The following is an 18,124-nucleotide window of genomic DNA, read 5'->3' as shown; positions in this document are numbered from 1 at the left end:
CTCACCGATTCGAGCCTCGATATTTCATTCCCCAACACAACACCAACCGCTCTTCGATATACTAACGTCCTGTAGTAACGACGTCTTCTCCTCCAGGAACGTGCCGCCGCCTCTTTAACTGACCCCCGCAAACGTCACCCGCGAATATCGAGCTAGGACGACGAGTGAGGGGCCCGGCCGTGGTCGTGGCCTACATTTGTAAAGCGTAGCGATGGCGGTGAACAGAATAAGAGGCGCTTTCGCGGTGCCGAGGAAGGGAGAGACGTTCGAATTGAGAGCAGGCTTGGTGTAAGATACATTACGGGATTGCTCAAGCGCATCTAACTAACTGCTGCCTCCAGGTCTCAATATGCATATGAACGGTCAGCGCACCTCTACTCTACATGTGTGCTGGAGATACTGAGACTATGCTAGGAAAGAAGCCATTCAAAAGACCATCATGTCCATGACCCTGGGCAAGGATGTGTCGGCGCTATTCCCTGACGTGCTCAAGAACATCGCGACCGGCGATCTCGACCAGAAGAAACTGGTGTATCTATACCTCATGTAGGCACTCCAACGCGCGATGTTGGCATTCTCTACTTACATACCCATTAGGAATTATGCGAAATCACATCCCGACCTTTGTATCCTAGCTGTCAATACATTCGTCCAGGACTCGGAAGATCCGAACCCACTGGTTCGCGCGCTCGCTATACGGACAATGGGCTGTATTAGGGTAGAGAAGATGGTCGACTACATGGAAGAGCCCTTACGGAAAACCCTCAGAGACGAATCACCGTATGTCCGGAAAACTGCAGCTCTTTGTGTCGCAAAGCTGTACGATTTGAACCCTGCAATGTGCATAGAGAATGGCTTCATCGAACAACTGCAAGAGATGGTCGGCGACCCAAACCCTATGGTGGTTGCCAACTCGGTGACAGCGCTTGTTGAAATACAGGAAACCAGTCCGGAGACGAAGGCATTCACCATCACTGCCGTAACGCTGAAAAAGATGCTGATGGCCCTCAACGAGTGCACAGAATGGGGTCGCGTCACGATCTTGACCACTCTTGCCGACTACAAAGCGCAAGATATCAAAGAGGCGGAGCACATTTGCGAAAGGGTTTCACCTCAGTTCCAGCATGTCAACCCGAGCGTGGTGCTCGCTGCTGTAAAAGTCGTCTTTTTGCACATGAGACATATTCCTGCAGAGCTTACCAAGTCGTATACGAAGAAAATGGCGCCACCGCTAGGTATGCATGCTCAAAGTAATGTCTGTTCAGTATCTAATCCAACGCAGTCACGCTCATATCCTCCGCACCCGAAGTCCAATATGTTGCGCTCAGGAACATCGATTTGATCCTCCAGAAGCAGCCCGACATTCTGAGCAAAGAAATGCGCGTATTTTTCTGCAAGTACAATGATCCGCCCTACCTGAAGCTGCAGAAACTCGATATCATGGTACGGATAGCGAATGACAAGAACGTCGACCAGCTGCTTGCGGAATTAAAGGAGTACGCCATGGAAGTGGACATGGATTTTGTCCGACGGGCAGTCAAGGCGATTGGCCAAGTGGCCATAAAGATCGAAAGCGCAAGCGAAAAATGCGTAAACACTCTTCTAGATCTGATCAACACCAAAGTCAACTACGTCGTACAGGAAGCGGTTGTAGTAATCAAGGATATATTCCGAAAATATCCCGGCTACGAAGGCATCATACCGACTCTTTGCCAATGTATTGATGAGCTGGACGAGCCAAATGCCCGAGCAGCTCTCATTTGGATCGTGGGCGAATATGCCGAGAAGATCAACAACGCTGGCGAAATACTTACTGGCTTTGTGGATACCTTTGCGGAAGAGTTTACTCAAGTATGTAGTCGTTCTGTTGATGGGTCATTCAAGCTAACCAATTTTGCAGGTACAACTTCAAATCCTCACTGCGGTTGTCAAGCTTTTCCTGAAGAAGCCGGATCAGTCTCAAGGTTTGGTGCAAAAGGTCCTCCAAGCAGCAACAGCGGAGAACGACAACCCGGATATTCGCGATCGAGCATACGTCTACTGGCGACTTTTGTCCAGCGATCCTCAAGTCGCAAAGGTAGGTAAATCTTCGTGACAACAGCGGGGCTTTACTGATGGTCTGCAGAATATCGTCCTCTCCGACAAACCTGCAATAACCAGTACCATACAAGCTATGCCGCCCCAGCTACTAGAGCAGCTTCTTGCGGAGCTCTCAACGCTCGCTTCGGTGTACCACAAACCCCCGGAGGCTTTCCTCGGCCAGGGTCGGTACGGTGCAGAAGCTATGCAAAGAGCCGCTATCGAGTAAGCATATAACCGTGGAGCACTTTCACTTCAGCTAAGACGTCATAGGGAACAACAAGAAAATGCACGCGAGAACCCGATTGCTGCAGATGCTGTCGCAGCGGCGGCTTCTGGAGGCCAGGCACCACCTCAATCAAACATCGAAAACCTACTCGATATCGATTTCGACGGCTCTGCACCTGCATCATTACAGAAGCAGCCTGCTGGCGGCGAATCAGGATTAGAAGGTCTGGCTGGTACGCCTCAACGTGTTGCTTCACCTGCAGCAGGGAACGCTGCGCCTACATCGAATATGGACGACCTGCTAGGTCTCTTCGGAGACGGTGGTGGAGGAGGGGCAGCACCTGCTGCCCCCATGACCAACGACGACATCATGAACGGCTTTGCGGGCATGGACATATCTGGAAACAACCAACCTCCGCCGCCACAACAGCAATTGGGCGGACAATCTGCACCAAAGAGCAACCAGGATTTGTTGGATTTGTTCTAGGCGTACCCTGGGAGGCCATGATCTTGGGTTTTGTTGGGCGAAAAGCGGTCGATAGCATTTTGAGGGCGCATTGCGGGCTGCGAGCCCCTTGTACGAGACTATGTAGAGAATGAACAGGCAACATTGCACATGGCTGCCTAGTGAGAGAACATGCGACGAGCTTGTGAAGGGTGCAGGTAATGCGCCACAGCGGGTGGCGAGAGCGACCAAGCGAGACAGCTTGCTTGGCGACTGACGCAACCCAAACAGAAAGTGCTATCAAGCTACTTGGTCTTGCAAGCTTCACGTCCTGTGGACGCATCCAGCCGCACGAAGCTTAGATAGGTTTCTCTTGCGAGCTGCACCCTCACTATCACTTGCCGCGCGCCGGTCCACTCAACCGTCATGTTTATGCTCCGCAACCGTATGTTTGTTTGCCCCGCCCCCGCCATGGCAGCACAAAGCCACTAACGCCTCTCCCTGTACAGTGAGCAAGATTGTCTTCGGCGACGCGTCCAAAGAGTCACTCGTAGAAATCTCGCAGGGTCAGCTGTACCTCGTCCGGCCGCGCTCCGTCAAGGGCTACTCGGAGCTTATCTTCAAGGACGCCGCAGCCACCATCCGCCGCACCGGTCAGGAGTTCCAGTACCAGCTCGTCGTACAGCGCGCATACGAGGAAGGTGAGGAGGATCTCCTAGACGAAGAAGGCCAAGAAGACGGCGGTGTAAACGCGCTTGGAGGGGACAAAGACGAGAAAACGTTCCTGCTCGACGAGAGCCTCCAGTTCCGTACAGACGTTCGCTCAACCGGCGAGAAGATCTTCGCGTGGAGGGACCTCAGCGGCGACGTTGACGACTTGTGGGAGTTTGTGTGCGACGCCTCAGTCAAGCCAGAGACTGCCCTTCTGTTCCAGCGCACAGCTCTCGAGTGCCAGTACGAGCGCAAGTACCGCCGAAGCCACGAGACAGCGACCGAGGAAGACCTTGAGGCTCTAGCTTATCTCGAAGAACCTATTCCAGACGCAAGCCCCGTCTCGAGTCCCACCAGCAAATCCCCGCAACTTCTCGAAGCTCCCACCGCAGCTGAGCTCTTTCCAAACACTACACAAGAGAACATGGCGAAGAAGGCGGCAGGCAAGGCTCCTGTACCACGAGAGGAGGAGCCGACAACAGCACCGCCCTCTGCTGCTCAGCCAGAGGCAGTAGGAACGCTTGCAGAGGCTGTCGCTGAGCTACACCTCTTCGATTTTCCTTCGGGCACGTTCATTCGGCAAGACGCTAAAGTACACGCCACGGTCACTGAGCTCGGGAACTGGGAGTATTGGCTACACATCGTTGGCGATGAGCGCGAATGGTTAGGCCAGCCTATAGTCGATGACATTAACCCTGTCTTCAATTTTGAGTTCAAGTCGTTCATCTTCAATCACTACATGGAAGATGGCTCGGCTTACTCTTGGCTTCTCCGCTTCAATGAACATGAGGACCTAGAGCACTTCCAGCATGGTGTGATGCAAGCCCTGTGGGAGCATCTGAACCAGACCAAGTGGGGCAAAGTCAAAGATACCGACCGCGACTATGTCCTCGAAGCCTTTAACGATCTTACCATGGAGGACGCGCCCGAGGCAGAGGAAGAGGAGGAAGAGGATGAAGAAGACTTTGAGGACGCACATGAAGGGCAGCGAAGCGAGCACTACGACGAGGACGAGTCAGAAGACGATGTTGAAACTCAGCCAAATGACGGTGCTGCTAACTCCCAGCTCGCTGTGGGCTACAAACATGATCGGTCGTTCGTCGTTCGTGGCAACAAGATTGGTGTATTCAAGCATACTCCAGACAATCAGCTCTCATGGGCTACCACCATATCGAACATCAAAACTCCAAAGGGCAAGGACTTCAGCCCGAACAAGGTCATGCTGCACCAGCAAGATCAGAATATGGTTCTGCAGAATCTAGACAATCCTAACGCTCTCTACCGTATGGATCTGGAGACCGGAAAGGTTGTGGATGAGTGGAATGTGCATGACGATATTCCTGTTAAGGTGTTCGCCCCAGAGAACGTAAGTGCTGTCTTCCAGAGCAACCTTCACAACATGGCTAACGACCGTTTAGAAATTTGCGCAGATGAGCGGTGAACAGACTTTCCTGGGTCTCTCTGGCAACGCCTTGTACCGCATCGATCCTCGTCTAGCCGGCCACAAGCTCGTCGACGACCAATACAAACAGTACACCACAAAGAACGCCTTCTCAGCAGCCGCAACTACCGAGAAGGGTCACATCGCAGTGGCCTCAGAGAAGGGCGACATCCGTCTCTACGACCGCCTAGGTATCAACGCAAAGACCCTGATTCCCGCCCTCGGTGACCCCATCATCGGCATGGACGTCTCAGCCGACGGCCGCTGGGTGCTCGCCACAACACGCACATACCTCCTGCTCATCGACGCCCTACAGAAGGGCGGCAAAAACGACGGCAAACTAGGCTTCGAAAAGGCCTTCGCCAAAGACGACAAGCCGCAGCCGCGCCGCCTCGCCCTCACGCCCGCCCACGTCGCCCAGTTCCAGCACGAAACCCGCGCCCCTATATCCTTCACGCCCGCGCGATTCAACACCGGTGTCGACTCCGACGAAACTACCATCATCACTGCTACGGGGCCGTTCATCGTCACGTGGAGCATGAAGAAGGTGCTTGCCAACCGGCGGGATCCGTACAACATCAAGCGCTACGCGGAGGAGGTCAAGGCGGATAACTTCCGGTTCGGCAGCGACAAGAGTCTTATTGTGGCGCTGCCTAATGAGGTCGATATGGTGGCTAAGCGGGCGCTGCAGAAGCCTACTAGGGAGAGCATTGCGATTGCGTCCAAGGTGGGGACGCCGCGGAAGCAGAGGGGGAGTTATCTGGGGAGGAATGAGATTGTGAATAGTCCGTATTAGGGGCGTGATGGAGATGGGAAGGGATGCGGGATTTGGGATGGTAGGGCAAGGGCGGTGTGGTGGAGCTGAGATGTGTGTTTTCTTGGGGCTTTGCTTTTCTCTTTTTTTTTTTCCATCATGGATGGACGGGATTGTAGGACAAGTTTTTATTTTCAGACTTCACGGCTGATTGATGGATGGATGGATGGATGGATGGATGGATTGCGCGTAGATGCGGTATCGGTATCGGTATCGGTAATTGATTCCCCCAGGTAGAGAACGAGATAGTGTGTTTTCCAATGAGCGAAACGTTCCCCTTTTCGAGCTTTTTGAGATGCATATGCTGGAATGGATGGGTGATTTGTGTTAATTCAGATGGAAAGGATTTCACTGGATCGCGCTTTCTATAGTTATCATCTCCTGTGGGGGTTCTTGCAGGTCTGCAGAGGTTAGCTACCCGACTTATTTTCCCAACGCGTCTGCACGCAACCTTTATCCTGAGTGTGAAGTTCCTTCTCCGATACACTCACTCGTGATGTATTCTAGACTGCACCAAACCAGTAGTACACATTCCCGTTCCGCGCTCAGGTAGACAGCCTTCCCAGAGTGCACCTTCCTGCCTGATGGTAGACTACCTTCCAAATTCTTCGTACTCAAGTGCAGCACTTTTGTTCCGCGCGGAGGGAGGTAGAGTCCGTTAGAGCTAGCTCTTCATACAACATTTGAAGATAATACGGTACAATAGGCGCATAGGGGGAAATAAGCAGCCTAATTGTGCTAAGTGTGAGCTCTGGGAAAAGTTCGTGGAGTCGTTGTTTCTCATCTCTCGTTCTAATATGTGTTCTGTTCTCGATAGGCTAGCTGTGCAGAACAGACTTTGTGTACTTCGCTAATCTACGTTTACGTACGCATTTGAAAAAAAATGTTACTGAAAAAAGTGTTGGCGCGTGTGCTGGTGCGGTGGGAAGCTGGGGCGAGGATGTAGGACTGGTAGGTAACGCGCTGGTACGGCATACCAAGTGGAGAAGGGTTGTTGTACACCAAGACTATTGATGCGCTCTAGTCGTTTAGGTATTGGTTTGAGAGAATGTGTGCTATTTCTACGTGTATGTGGAGAGCTGAGTTGGGATAACATTTCAGTAGCTTTGTTCGACGGAGACACGATGTTACGCTCTGAAGTTGGTGTTGATGGGAAGGGATGGAGTTCGGTAAGTGACGTGCATGCAGGCATGGGGGAGAAGTCTCGTATAGAAGACATGAAGAGGAACGGGTTCGGTGTCTACAAGGGCTGCGATGATTCAGGTTGGGTCGTTATAGAAGCAGATCTCTAATGATACGAAGTGTACGCGAGAGCGGTGCTTGCGGTGTCCCGTGTGCTGCGTTTAAATGCTTGCGGACTTGCCGTCGCGAGTGTAGAGGAGACTTTGTCTGGCGCAATAATCATTTCTGTTGGAGCACGGAGTAAATCGGGTGCGATATAGCCCAGAGGAATTGCGATGATAGAGACGACCAGCAGTTGAATGATACGAAAGATACGACGCCTCAAATGAGGCGTGCCGGGAACCCGACGTCTTGTCCTATGATGTGAGGCGGCATCCTCTCCGTGGGTGTGCGACTGACCTGGCTATCTACAGGTAGGCAGATCATCCGCCATCAAAGGACCGAAGTGAGATGGCGATCAAATCGTCCTGGCCTCGTGGCCTCCACGTGCTCTCTTTCGAGTCGCATCGCATAGACTATATTACGCCTTCGTATACTCACCGCTGCTACTGATAATTGACCGATTGATGGACGCCGGTTGGCATTTGTCAGTATTAATGCTTCTTCCAAGATTCTCGCGAAGTATCACCGGCGATGTGCGATTGCTGCCTCACCGCTCAAATGTAGGGCCTCACCGCTCGTGACTCCACCACTTGCTCGAGCACTCAGGTGATCGGTCTAGGACGTGAGATTGCAATGAAGGCCGATATGATTAAGAATAGGAATGTTGCTGGTGTTGAGCATACCGCTCTTGTGATGTCACCGTTGAGCTTGGTGAGGCCTGACTGTCGTGATCTCGAGCCTTTCGCCCGGTGCTTGGGCTTCGGTTGAGCTAGCTAGTCATGCCGTTGTCTCCAATTTTGGAGCGGTGCTGCAGGGCCGAAATAGGCTGTGCGCTTAGGTCCATTTGACGGTGCCACAACAGATGTCATGTCGTTGATGTGATCTCGGTGATGACAATGCAAGAACATTTCGTGCGATGAGATTACCGGAGAGATATCTTCCGTACGGATGGAGAAGGAGAATGAGAATGCGATCTCGTGTATGCAAGTAATGCAGAATGTGGCGTCTGCGGTAGTAAGTACCTTGGATGTCTTCATACCTTGTCTTACTGTACCGACATGCTCCCAACGGGGGTTTACTCTAATCGGGTTATACACCGATCTGCGCAAGGGACTTATACCCTGGTAACTGCTACACACCGGGCATGCTGGAAAAGCATCAGGCAAGCCATCTGTGCACGCAGCCTGGATTTGACCGTTTGAGCTTCTGCTTGGGTGGGTATTGTGATGTGTAAATGGAAGGCCGAAGGGAGAGAGTCGCATCGAGTCAGTCTCCAGCCACGGCAGCGACCACTTATGTCGAAGGGCTTCACCGCCGCGTTGAAAGTCCAGCGAGATGCACAAAACGTCGCAAGCCAGATCCTTGGTGCACCGCATTTGGACTGGTCAGCCCTACGGCGACCGAATTGGCTGCAGCTGCCAGAGCGCCCTACGTGTTGAAACCCACAACGAGTTCCTGGCAATGATCCAAGAGCCACGTGCACGTCGAGAAATAGTGAAACGGCGGAGGTGAGCGTTTCATAGGCGTTGGCAAGACAGGTGCACGGAAGTGTCTGTGATGAACCTACGCATTAAGAGAACCGAAAGGTGAGACGTAGCATAAGTTCCGTTAGCAAAGTCAGTGTCGATTGTGAACCAAAAGGACCAGATACAAGAGCCGTCGTCTCGCAAGCCGGAAAAGGAATGGAAGGAGAACAAGAGAAACGATGGACGACTGCTTTGGTCAGCGATTATCTGATGAGGCACGGTCTATCGATAGACTCGTGTTCCCAGCCCCCGCTAAAGCCACGCGAAGGAAGCCAAAACCTTCCAGAAGTTTACCCGGAACGTTGAAGGGCAAGGAACCGCGGCCAACAAGTGCCATTGGCAGCATTCAAGGGTTCGAAAACAATTCCGAGGTTGAGGTACTTGCTCGTTCGGGTAAAGCTGGCCTGGTCATCTCGGCTGCGCCTGTGCGGATATGAAGATCGAGCCGCGCAAGTTTCACCCTTGAGGATTGACGGCGTATTCGGCAGGGAACCCTTCACCTGCCTCTTTCAGGAGTCCAACGGTGGCGTGTACAGCTCCGGGAAGGAGTTGATACATGCAATCCAAGCGAAGAGAAACTTTTACATGGCGCAAGGGAAGCGGCTATGTCTCCGTGTGGGTAACATGCCCTCGTTCAACGCGGTGGGCCGCCGTGTTCGGCCGCTCATCTTGGGGAGTATCGGTAAGCTCTCCGTGAGGGAGCGACTTGGTGTTGTTGTGGGCATCCGGGCCGGGCAAGTACGAGCAACACGCGCAAAGCTGGGCAAGCGTAAGGGACATTATCAAGATGCGTTCTGGGTTGGCTCCGATGTTGGTTTTACGCAATTATTGCAGCGCACATGTTGCGATGGTTGCAGTTCGCTCGGCTTTGCCACTTACAGCTGCAGCTGTACAGACGTGCGGCGAGCGAGTGTTGGATGCAACAGCCCTGCATATCATCAGTGTCTGTACACAATAAGGAACTGCAGCCGTGAGAACTAGGAGAGTAAGCCGGTGACGCAGTGTAGGTGCCGGGAGAGGCGTGCTCTAGAAGAACGATGGATCGCGAAGGAGTGCAGTGCGGCGTTCACCAGGCTGATGGCACTATGCCGGCTTGGAGTCTGATATCCGTGATTCCACCCTCGCTTCGACATGGGATGTGACCCGGCAGAGCGGCAAAGAGAAGAATACGTAGCAAGTGGCCTTTGAGCACAGAGTCGGCTAATGTCCGCTCTCTGAGAGAGGAGAGGTCAACAGAGTGGGCATGCGCTCGCTTGGACTACCAGGAAGGGAAGCAACAGCCCGCTTCGGGAGCGATATAGGCAGATGGACATGGTGTTGCGGCGTGGTAAACGTAACAGCTATATGCACATAGATACCGATACGGTACTTGCTCGCTTTGTTCTCTGCCTATGCGAGCAGCTTCCTCATGTCAGTTCGTCCTCGTGGACATGTGCAGCGCAATCAATCAGTCCAACGATCGGCCTAATGACCTCACTCGTTGCCCGTAGGCCACAGAGACCGGCCCGCTCGTTCAAAAATCGTCCCACGTTGAGAAGATCTTCGAAATGCGTGCCCAGGGATAGAGTTCATGATCCTCCGCCGTCCTTCGGGGGAACGTGGCACCGGAGACGGACGGCAGACCAATGGACTCGGTCGCGCACACCGCCTGGATGAAGCATCCGCCTTCAGGGGTCCCTCATGCTCGTTGCTGCTGAGTCGCGTCGCTCAGAGCCTCGATGGGCTGCGTCATTGCCCCGATGCACCGCGGCACGGCACTGTGCGCCCAAATTTCACGCGCGGCATCGCTGACGAGACTCGAGGGTTGCCAAGAAGGGAGTGCATCGAGGGACGGAAGCCGCGACAAAGAAACGCGGGTTTTGACCGTTCAGCGCACCAGCGGGCGTCCAGCATCCAACACCACCATACTCAGCTGTGGATCTCTTCGCACAGCAGCGCATGTAGGCAAGGACCCAGGACGTAGTGGGCTGTCTGTAGCGCCAGTCGGCCCGGCACTATGGCACGCCGGCGGCTGTTTGGGGCCTCGTCTTGGCATCTCAGTACGCAGACCTTGCTCAGCACCACCGCCAGGGCCTTGTCCTGTCCCGCAAATGACAGTACCGCGTCCGCACGCCATGTAGCTTCTCTCCCAGTCCTTCTCTCTGGCGTCCGCCTCGTCTGCTGCAGGCTTTGCCCCGGCGTCCTCCCCCACCTGTCCCTTTGCATGCTCAATCCGCTAGCCCTGCTCGTTTGCGCCTGTCATCATGGCCTAGAGGCCTCGTTTCCCTGACACTCTGGCAGCAGGTGAGTGCTGTTGCCATCTCGTTGCTTGCTGGCCTGCTGGTCCCTGCCCCTCCTGTTGGCTCCGTCGGTCCACGGTAGGGGTGCCAATCGGCAACTTGTAATAATGTGGACTACATATCCTGTGCTCACGGTCTTCAAAGACTGCCCTTGTCCCTTCCCTTTTGAGCACCAGTCCTGAGACGGCCCTGCCGACACCCCTTCTGTCAATCTTCTGCTCATTCTCCGCCGAGCCCCACACCGTTTAATACATCCCGCTGCCATCTGCACCCTTCTTATTGTGCTCCGTCTCTTCTTATTTCCATGTTGTGCACTCCACTATCGTCGTGACCATGGGCTCAGATTCAAAAACAGGCTCAAGTTCGGGCAAGCCGTCCGTAGGAGGCAAAGCCGCACAATCTGCACCCTCCATCGCTTCCAAATCGTCAAAAGGAGCAGAGGCCTCACAGCACGCACCCAGCACGCACAATATGGCGACCATCGCTGATGACGACGACCGACTGCTTGCCCGCATCGGATACACTCCAGTATGTCCTCCAAAGAAGACGAGTTTTTCACGCAAGAGGTATTAACAAAATCAAAAAGGTTCTTCAACGCCATTTCTCAAGATGGTCGACTGTATCCTACGCAATCTCGATTCTTGGTGTGCTGGGCTCCGTTCCTGCAACGTTTGGCAGTCCAGTGGGCTCAGGGGGGCCAGCAACCGCAGTGTGGGCGTGGATGATTGGCAGTATCATGGCCTACTGCATTGCCAGCTCAGGTGCGTCTTGGTCGGCACGCGACCAGATAACACACTAACTCACGCAGTTGCTGAGTTGGTATCGGCCTATCCCACCGCTGGAGGAATGTACTATGTCACGAAACACGTAGTGCCCAAGGACCGCGTGGCACCTTGGGCGTGGATCGTGGGTTGGTGCAACTTCCTTGGTCAGGCTGGCGGCGTGGCAAGTCTTGCCTACACCATTTCCCAGATGATTCTCGCAACTGCTGTCATGCACTCTGCCCAGGACAGCAACGGCGTGCCGAGCTTCGCCCCGTAAGTACAGTTGACATTTCTGCTACATTATCAACTAACGGCTGCCAGGACCTCCGTCCAAACGGTCTTGCTCGCGATTCTCATCCTGTGTTTGTTTGGCACCATCTGCTCCTTCCCTACGCTCTGGCTCCACAAGGTCATTCTGTGGTTCGCCCCCATAAACAGTAAGCGCACCTTCCGCCTCAAGAAACTTGGGCTAACCTCCTCACAGTCCTTGCTTCGATTGCGATTTGCATTGCTCTCCTCGTTCTCACTCCCGAAAAACAGAGCGCCAAGTGGGTCTTCACAGAGTTCACAGATGGCTCTGGTTGGGGCAGCAAAGGATTCTCCTTCCTTCTAGGGTTCGTCGACTTGCCACAATCTCACGATGCACGTCTAACATCAGCAGTTTCCTCTCGGTTGCATGGACTATGACAGATTACGATGGTACCACTCAGTAAGTTTGATGGCAATTGCGCGTCAACCACGCTAACCTTGGTTCCACAGCATGTCGGAGGAAACGCACGATGCCGCGATTCGAGGCCCCGTCGCAATTCGGGCTGCCATCCTCGTGTCCGGTGTAGTTGGCTGGATGCTAACCGTTACCTTCTGCTTCTGCATGTCAGACTACGACGGAATCATGGCTACACCAACCGGACTTCCCGTGGCACAAATCTTCCTGAACGCTGGTGGCAAAACGGGAGGAACGGTCATGTGGTTCTTTGTGATCCTAGTCCAGTTCTTCACCGGTTGTTCTGCGATGCTGGCCAACTCGAGGATGGCCTGGGCTTTTGCTCGTGATGCTGCGTTTCCATTTTCGGAGTAAGTTGCAGCCCTGCCGTGATCGGTGAGCGCGAGGCTGATGTGAGACAGTTTCTGGGCCAAAGTAAACAACGTCACCGACACGCCCATCAATTCCGTCTGGCTCGTCGTGATCTTCTGCAGCTGCCTAAACATGATCGGTATCGGCAGCACCTTGACCATTCTGAGCATTTTCAACATCACCGCTCCGGCGCTCGACATCAGCTACATTGCCGTCATTATCGCGCACAGATGGTACGAAGGAAAAGTTCAGTTCCATCCAGGTCCATATACCATGGGCCGATGGAGCAAGCCAGTCAACGCGGTTGCCGTTACATGGGTATGCTTTATCAGCGTGATATTGTTCTTCCCCACGGCAAGACCAGTCACGGCTACAAATATGAATTACGCAATCTGCGTAGCGGCCTTCATTGGATTCTTCAGTATGATCTGGTGGTATGCCGGGGCACGCAAGTAAGTCATCCCACTCGAGTTATCTATCAGCCATTGTGAAGACACGCACTAACCTTTGCCTGCAGACGGTACACTGGACCCCGCACAACAGACATAATCGATGAATTACCACAGGAAGATCCGCGGGATATCCGTCGTGATATCTTGGGTGACTCCAACTATTACGAGCCCTGATCCCGGCCTTCGGACCAGCGATCCGTGCAAATCGCGATAGACGCACGCACTTATTACATGCATGTTCCGCAGCGGCTCCATGCACGAGCACAAGGGCGCGAGCTCCCACATTCGCTCGGCGTAGCTTGCCTGCCGTACGTGGCTTGTCCAGGCCAGGAGTCTCACGAGTTACGACCTTGGCCGCAGCGCCCCAAATCGAGCTCCCACGTTGCAGTGCAGCACACGGATTAAGCGGAGCAATCACGCGGCTCTCCGCCCACACGCCGCGACGACGCTTCCCGATCCAACAGCGGTCTTCCCCGCTCCGATGGCCTAGTGCGTGCCAGGTCACTGCGCTCGCTGTTGGCTTTCGTTCTTCTCCTCCTATAGAGTTTTGGATTTGCTTTTTCGTTTCCCAATTGACACCTTGTGCCCGGAGTTGCGCGGAGCCCTTGCGTTTTCTCCTGATTCTTCTTTTTTCTTGCGGCAAGCGCGGTAGGCATTGCATTTTTGTTTGTTTGCATACGAGCTCGATTGGTTTGTTTGGCATATGCACGTTAGTTAGGCTGCCCTGGTAGAAGGCACTCGACAGATACCACATAGCATAGATAGACGTTTAAGATACCCTAGATAGCGACAGATAGACGGGTGGCACGGCATTGCGTTGCATGGCTTTGCATTGGATTAATATATCGAGAGTTCGGCTTGACTGCTTTCCTGTTCGGGAAAGTTTCCGTGTGCTTGCTCATCGGTGAGATGCCAGTCCATTAATCCCACCGTTCCGAGCGATGCGCTACGGGCGATGCGCGCGGAAGGGAGGGTATAGCTCGGGCCGCTCCTTCCTTCCCTTTGTTCCTTCCTTCCCTTTGTTCCTTCCTTCCCTTTGTTCCTTCCTTCCCTTTGTTCCTTCCTTCCTTCCTCCCGTGACTGAGTATCTTGTAAGGTTACGTAATGCTCCCTCCCCGTGACTGGCTGTCTTGCGTAATGGGTCGCGTCGAGTGGAAACATTTTGCGAAGTAGACGAGGCGATTGGATTGGATGAGAGCAGCTTGCGGTTTAGGCCTTGTTGGCTGGCTGGATGGGTGGTGGGAAGACAGCGAGTGAGTGATTGAGTGATTGAGTGAGTGAGTGAGTGAGTGAGTGAGGAGTTGTTGGTAGGCAGGGCAGAAAGGGCATTACGGTCGGGGAGGTGGAATAGGTAGGATTGAGGTGGTGTTGTAGAGTCTGAGTTGAGCTGAGCTGAGATGAGCTGAGATGTTGGGCGTGGAAGAGGGTTGCGATGTTGGGCCTAGGAGAAGAGAGACGATAGGTCGAGGGTGGATCGAGGGTGGTGTTGTGGGTTTGGAATTTGCGAGGCTGAAGGTCGAGGATTGCGCGGCTTGAGTTTGGATTTTGTGAGCGACTGCTGTGGAGGCTTTCGAAGTTTCAGAGCCCAAAGCGTGAGGAATTGGGCGATGCAGGACTTGTATTGTGTCAGACGTGTTGCCGTGACTCGACGTGGGCGTTGTATCTCATGAGTTGGCTTCTTGCATATTTGTCCGTCCGTTTGTTCTCAAGAAGGTGCAGTCTAGCTGTCTCTGCTTGGAACTTTGGTTCGCCTCATCCGTAGCACTCTCTCAAGGGTTTCGACGCTGAGGAGCGTGCGGGGGTGCTCTGGTCCAAGCACCTTCTTGTATCCTTCTAGTGCTCGTCGATACATGGCTTCTGCGTCTTTATATTTGTTTTGCTTCTCTAGCACGGATCCAAGCCCACTAAAACTAGCGAGTGTGTGTGGGCGCTCCGGGCCAAGCACCTTCTCTCGTCCTCTCAGTGCTCGTCGACACATAGCTTCTGCGTCTTTGTACTTGCTCTGGCGCGACAACACTAACCCAAGCATGTAAACACTAATAAGTGTGTCTGGGTGCTGTACACCTAGCACCTCTTCTTCTACTTTGAGGACATATCGATGCATCTCCTCTGCTTCTTTATATTTACCCTGCCTGCCTAATGCTCTTGCGAGGCTGTCACTACATCTTAGAGTGCGAATGTGTTCCGGTCCTAAGATTTTTTTGTTGACATTTAGTGGAAGCTGCTGGCATGTGTTCCGGATATTTTCGAACAATATCTGCCAGGTTTTGAGGATCGAGTTAGATGCTCTTTCATCACCTACGATAATCTCCTACGTCTTCCATGAGCAGGCGACCTCGATCGTGGCCCCCACTACAAATCTCTTCAAGGTAGCGTGGTATGGTCAAGGAGAACTGCGACTGCGACTTATGGGTCGTTTTGAGCGAGCACCTTCGGTGCTTAGCCTGGTCTTGGGCGTGGATGGAGGCTCAACTGACATGATTGGGCGGGGCTGATGATCCTGGCAGCATTGCCTCAGATCTCAGCTGAGAGCAACCCCAGCCTTGTACACCTCATCAACCTTTGCTCACTGAAGCCGTGCAGCTGATATTTGGGCAATACAGGAACATCAGAGCTTCCAAGTAAACAGAATATCAGATTACGTGTCGAACCAACGATAGCCTCCCCAGGTGGTATCGTAGGTGGGGCACTGAGCGCCCAATATGGCACGGGCGAAAGAGTTGTCTAAGAAGGTCTTCCGGAAATTGGCCCACCGCGACAGAGGATCTCGAAAAGCTCATGTACAGCGTCGTGGCTCACCCGGACAAGCTTTTGTGGTCCCAGAACGGCTTGAAACGGCTTCTACGAACACATTGGTCAATGAACCGAATGATACGGATTCGGACGATGAGTCTGCGGATCCATCTGCAAAGTCTTCCGGGGCCGCCACCAGGCCGCAGCAAACGCCAGGCGCAGAGAGATGGCTCGAGTTCTTGAAGACGCTGAAAAAGGATGAACCAGAGAAGTACGAAACCCTCGACAACATACTCACCAGCATCAACATTCCCACGAACGACCAGATAGAGAGCCTATTCAAATCGAATGAACACAATCCCGAATCGAAAGTTCTTCTGCTCCGAGTCAAGGCCGCCTTGCCGAGCCTGTCAGCCGTTCGAGGAGTGGCTATGACTATCGCGAATGTGGATCCTCATAAGATTGCCCCATATGTAGTCGCGGGGAGCTTCTTCCTCCTTGATGTGAGTACTTTCGTTGCAGTTCGTAATTGACAATAGCTTTGAGAAAGTGGGTGCTCGGCCAAGATCCCATAGACCGTAGGGTAAGACCTACAAACGCTCGGGAAATTGGTGGCTAATTAGCGTTTCTGTCTGCGTTTCATGGGTGCTATTGGTGGAAGACGCCACCCGAGTATTCCAGGACTCTCCACACACAGGCTAACTAGAAGTAGATATTCCTGGGTAGAATTTCCCTTGATGACCAGCGTAAGATCCGAAATATGCTATTTGAAAGCATCAATGCTATCAATGAATGGATCTCCTTCGAGACAAACTTTGTCAGGAGAACTCCCCTCGTGGAGCGCAATGTCTCCGAATTAGAGGAGCTTCTTCCCCGTTTGTATGGCCTCGCAGTGCGAATTCTTTGCGAAGTATTGAATGCTTGCAAAAGGGAGCGACTTAAAGCAATAGGTAAGTATGCCACGCGCTCCGCAGATGTTATCGCTATATTTATATATCAGCTCAGGCGACAAGCTCTCGGCACAAATGACAAAATGGCAAGAGGACATGGAAAGGTTGAAAGATCATCGCACAAGCTGGGCAGCTAAGAGGAAAGCCTTAGAAGAGACCCTGATCAGACATGACTACACGACTAAATTCCTTGATTGGATAAAGAACGAAGATGACCCTGAAGAGTCAGTAGTGGCACTGACCGACCGAATTACGTCAGAAGGGCGGCATGATAGTGCTGCAACGTGGTTCCTCGAGAACCAAGCTTACCTCGCCTGGTCACGAGACTTTGTAGTTCGCGCGCTGGGGGAGGCTAATACTGAGGAGTCCGATGATGAGGAGTCCGATACAGGAGAGGTCGACACTGGAAAAACTGCTTCCGGGGGGCTCGATACGCAACATCGACCCAGATGTGTACTATGGATCAGCGGGACTTATGGAACTGGAAAGACTACAATCGTGTCAGTCGTTTCTCGAGACATCTTCATTTTACTAATACTTTTGTAGATATCGCGTCCTCTCGCAACTGCAACGGCTGGCTGACAGCTGGCTTCCACGTATCGATTTGATGGAACTGATGGAAGGCGCTGACCTCGAAAATTCAACATTCGCCCTGAGGGGCGAAGGTTTACGCGTCGTTAGCTACTTCTGCGACAGCACGAAGCGCGTGAACCGTGAAACAGTTATTCGAGCTCTCGGAAGAAAGCTGGCTTTCTTGCCGGACTCTAGCGTCGCCAGAGTAGCGTTGGATTTCTTCGAGGATAAGTCACAAGGGCTGCGAACCCCAGTTTACATCAAAGAGTGGGAGGGTCTAGTATCCAAGTTGCTGGAACAATGCTCGGCGATGTCGTACCACATCGTATTGATCATCGATGCCCTGAACGAAATTGAACCTCCCGAAGACATAGATCACCTTTGCAATTTTCTTGGCAAGATAGTCAACAATTATCGCAACATCAGTGTCTTGATTTCCTCGCACGAGCATATCTCGAGCATCAGGAGACTGGAAAAATACATCGACAAGGTGGGCGTAGTTGCAAACGCACCAAAGACAGAAATAGACAGCTTCATCGATGGCGAACTCAAACACAGACGTACCGAGCTTACCAAGTTTGGAGACAATAAGAGCATCTTCTGTAAGTGAATATTCTCTTACTAAGACCAAAACGTGTGACTAATTTATGCAGTCGATCCAGACTGTCCAGAGCTCTATCACGATCTGCGAGAAACCTTGAAGTCTGGTGCAAAGGGAATGTGAGTTACCAGAATTGAAGTACTCAGGTCTCACCTTCTGAGAAATCGCC

At 52.8% G+C, this 18,124-nt stretch overlaps 4 protein-coding genes across 4 annotated transcripts; all 4 read left to right on the top strand.

Moving 5' to 3' along the window:
- Positions 1–211: 211 nt before the first annotated feature.
- Positions 212–2,794, top strand: APL2 (beta-adaptin; the record flags this gene model as incomplete). Its single annotated transcript, XM_056219914.1, has 8 exons — positions 212–288; positions 342–362; positions 415–546; positions 598–1,235; positions 1,283–1,851; positions 1,901–2,077; positions 2,126–2,304; positions 2,353–2,794. 8 exons carry the CDS (start codon positions 212–214, stop codon positions 2,792–2,794), a joined length of 2,235 nt encoding a protein of 744 aa, XP_056067041.1.
- Positions 2,795–3,178: 384 nt separating this feature from the next.
- On the top strand, positions 3,179–5,700 carry vid27 (Vacuolar import and degradation protein 27; the record flags this gene model as incomplete). The annotated part of the gene is made up of 3 exons (XM_056219913.1): positions 3,179–3,197; positions 3,262–4,829; positions 4,882–5,700. The coding sequence occupies 3 exons, from the start codon at positions 3,179–3,181 to the stop codon at positions 5,698–5,700; spliced, it is 2,406 nt and encodes an 801-aa protein (XP_056067040.1).
- A 5,440-nt stretch (positions 5,701–11,140) lies between these two features.
- Positions 11,141–13,272, top strand: TPO5 (polyamine transporter tpo5; the record flags this gene model as incomplete). Its single annotated transcript, XM_056219912.1, has 9 exons — positions 11,141–11,335; positions 11,394–11,568; positions 11,616–11,844; positions 11,893–12,008; positions 12,056–12,185; positions 12,233–12,280; positions 12,331–12,645; positions 12,697–13,098; positions 13,164–13,272. 9 exons carry the CDS (start codon positions 11,141–11,143, stop codon positions 13,270–13,272), a joined length of 1,719 nt encoding a protein of 572 aa, XP_056067039.1.
- Positions 13,273–15,800: 2,528 nt separating this feature from the next.
- On the top strand, positions 15,801–17,964 carry N0V89_011177 (uncharacterized protein; the record flags this gene model as incomplete). The annotated part of the gene is made up of 6 exons (XM_056219911.1): positions 15,801–16,334; positions 16,382–16,414; positions 16,544–16,710; positions 16,762–16,781; positions 16,837–17,281; positions 17,328–17,964. The coding sequence occupies 6 exons, from the start codon at positions 15,801–15,803 to the stop codon at positions 17,962–17,964; spliced, it is 1,836 nt and encodes a 611-aa protein (XP_056067038.1).
- Positions 17,965–18,124: the final 160 nt, after the last annotated feature.

This window comes from Didymosphaeria variabile, assembly GCF_027946475.1.
Source record: "Didymosphaeria variabile strain IMI 356815 chromosome Unknown scaffold_8, whole genome shotgun sequence".
NCBI lineage: Eukaryota > Fungi > Ascomycota > Dothideomycetes > Pleosporales > Didymosphaeriaceae > Didymosphaeria > Didymosphaeria variabile.
This window is presented reverse-complemented; position numbering and strand designations above follow the sequence as displayed.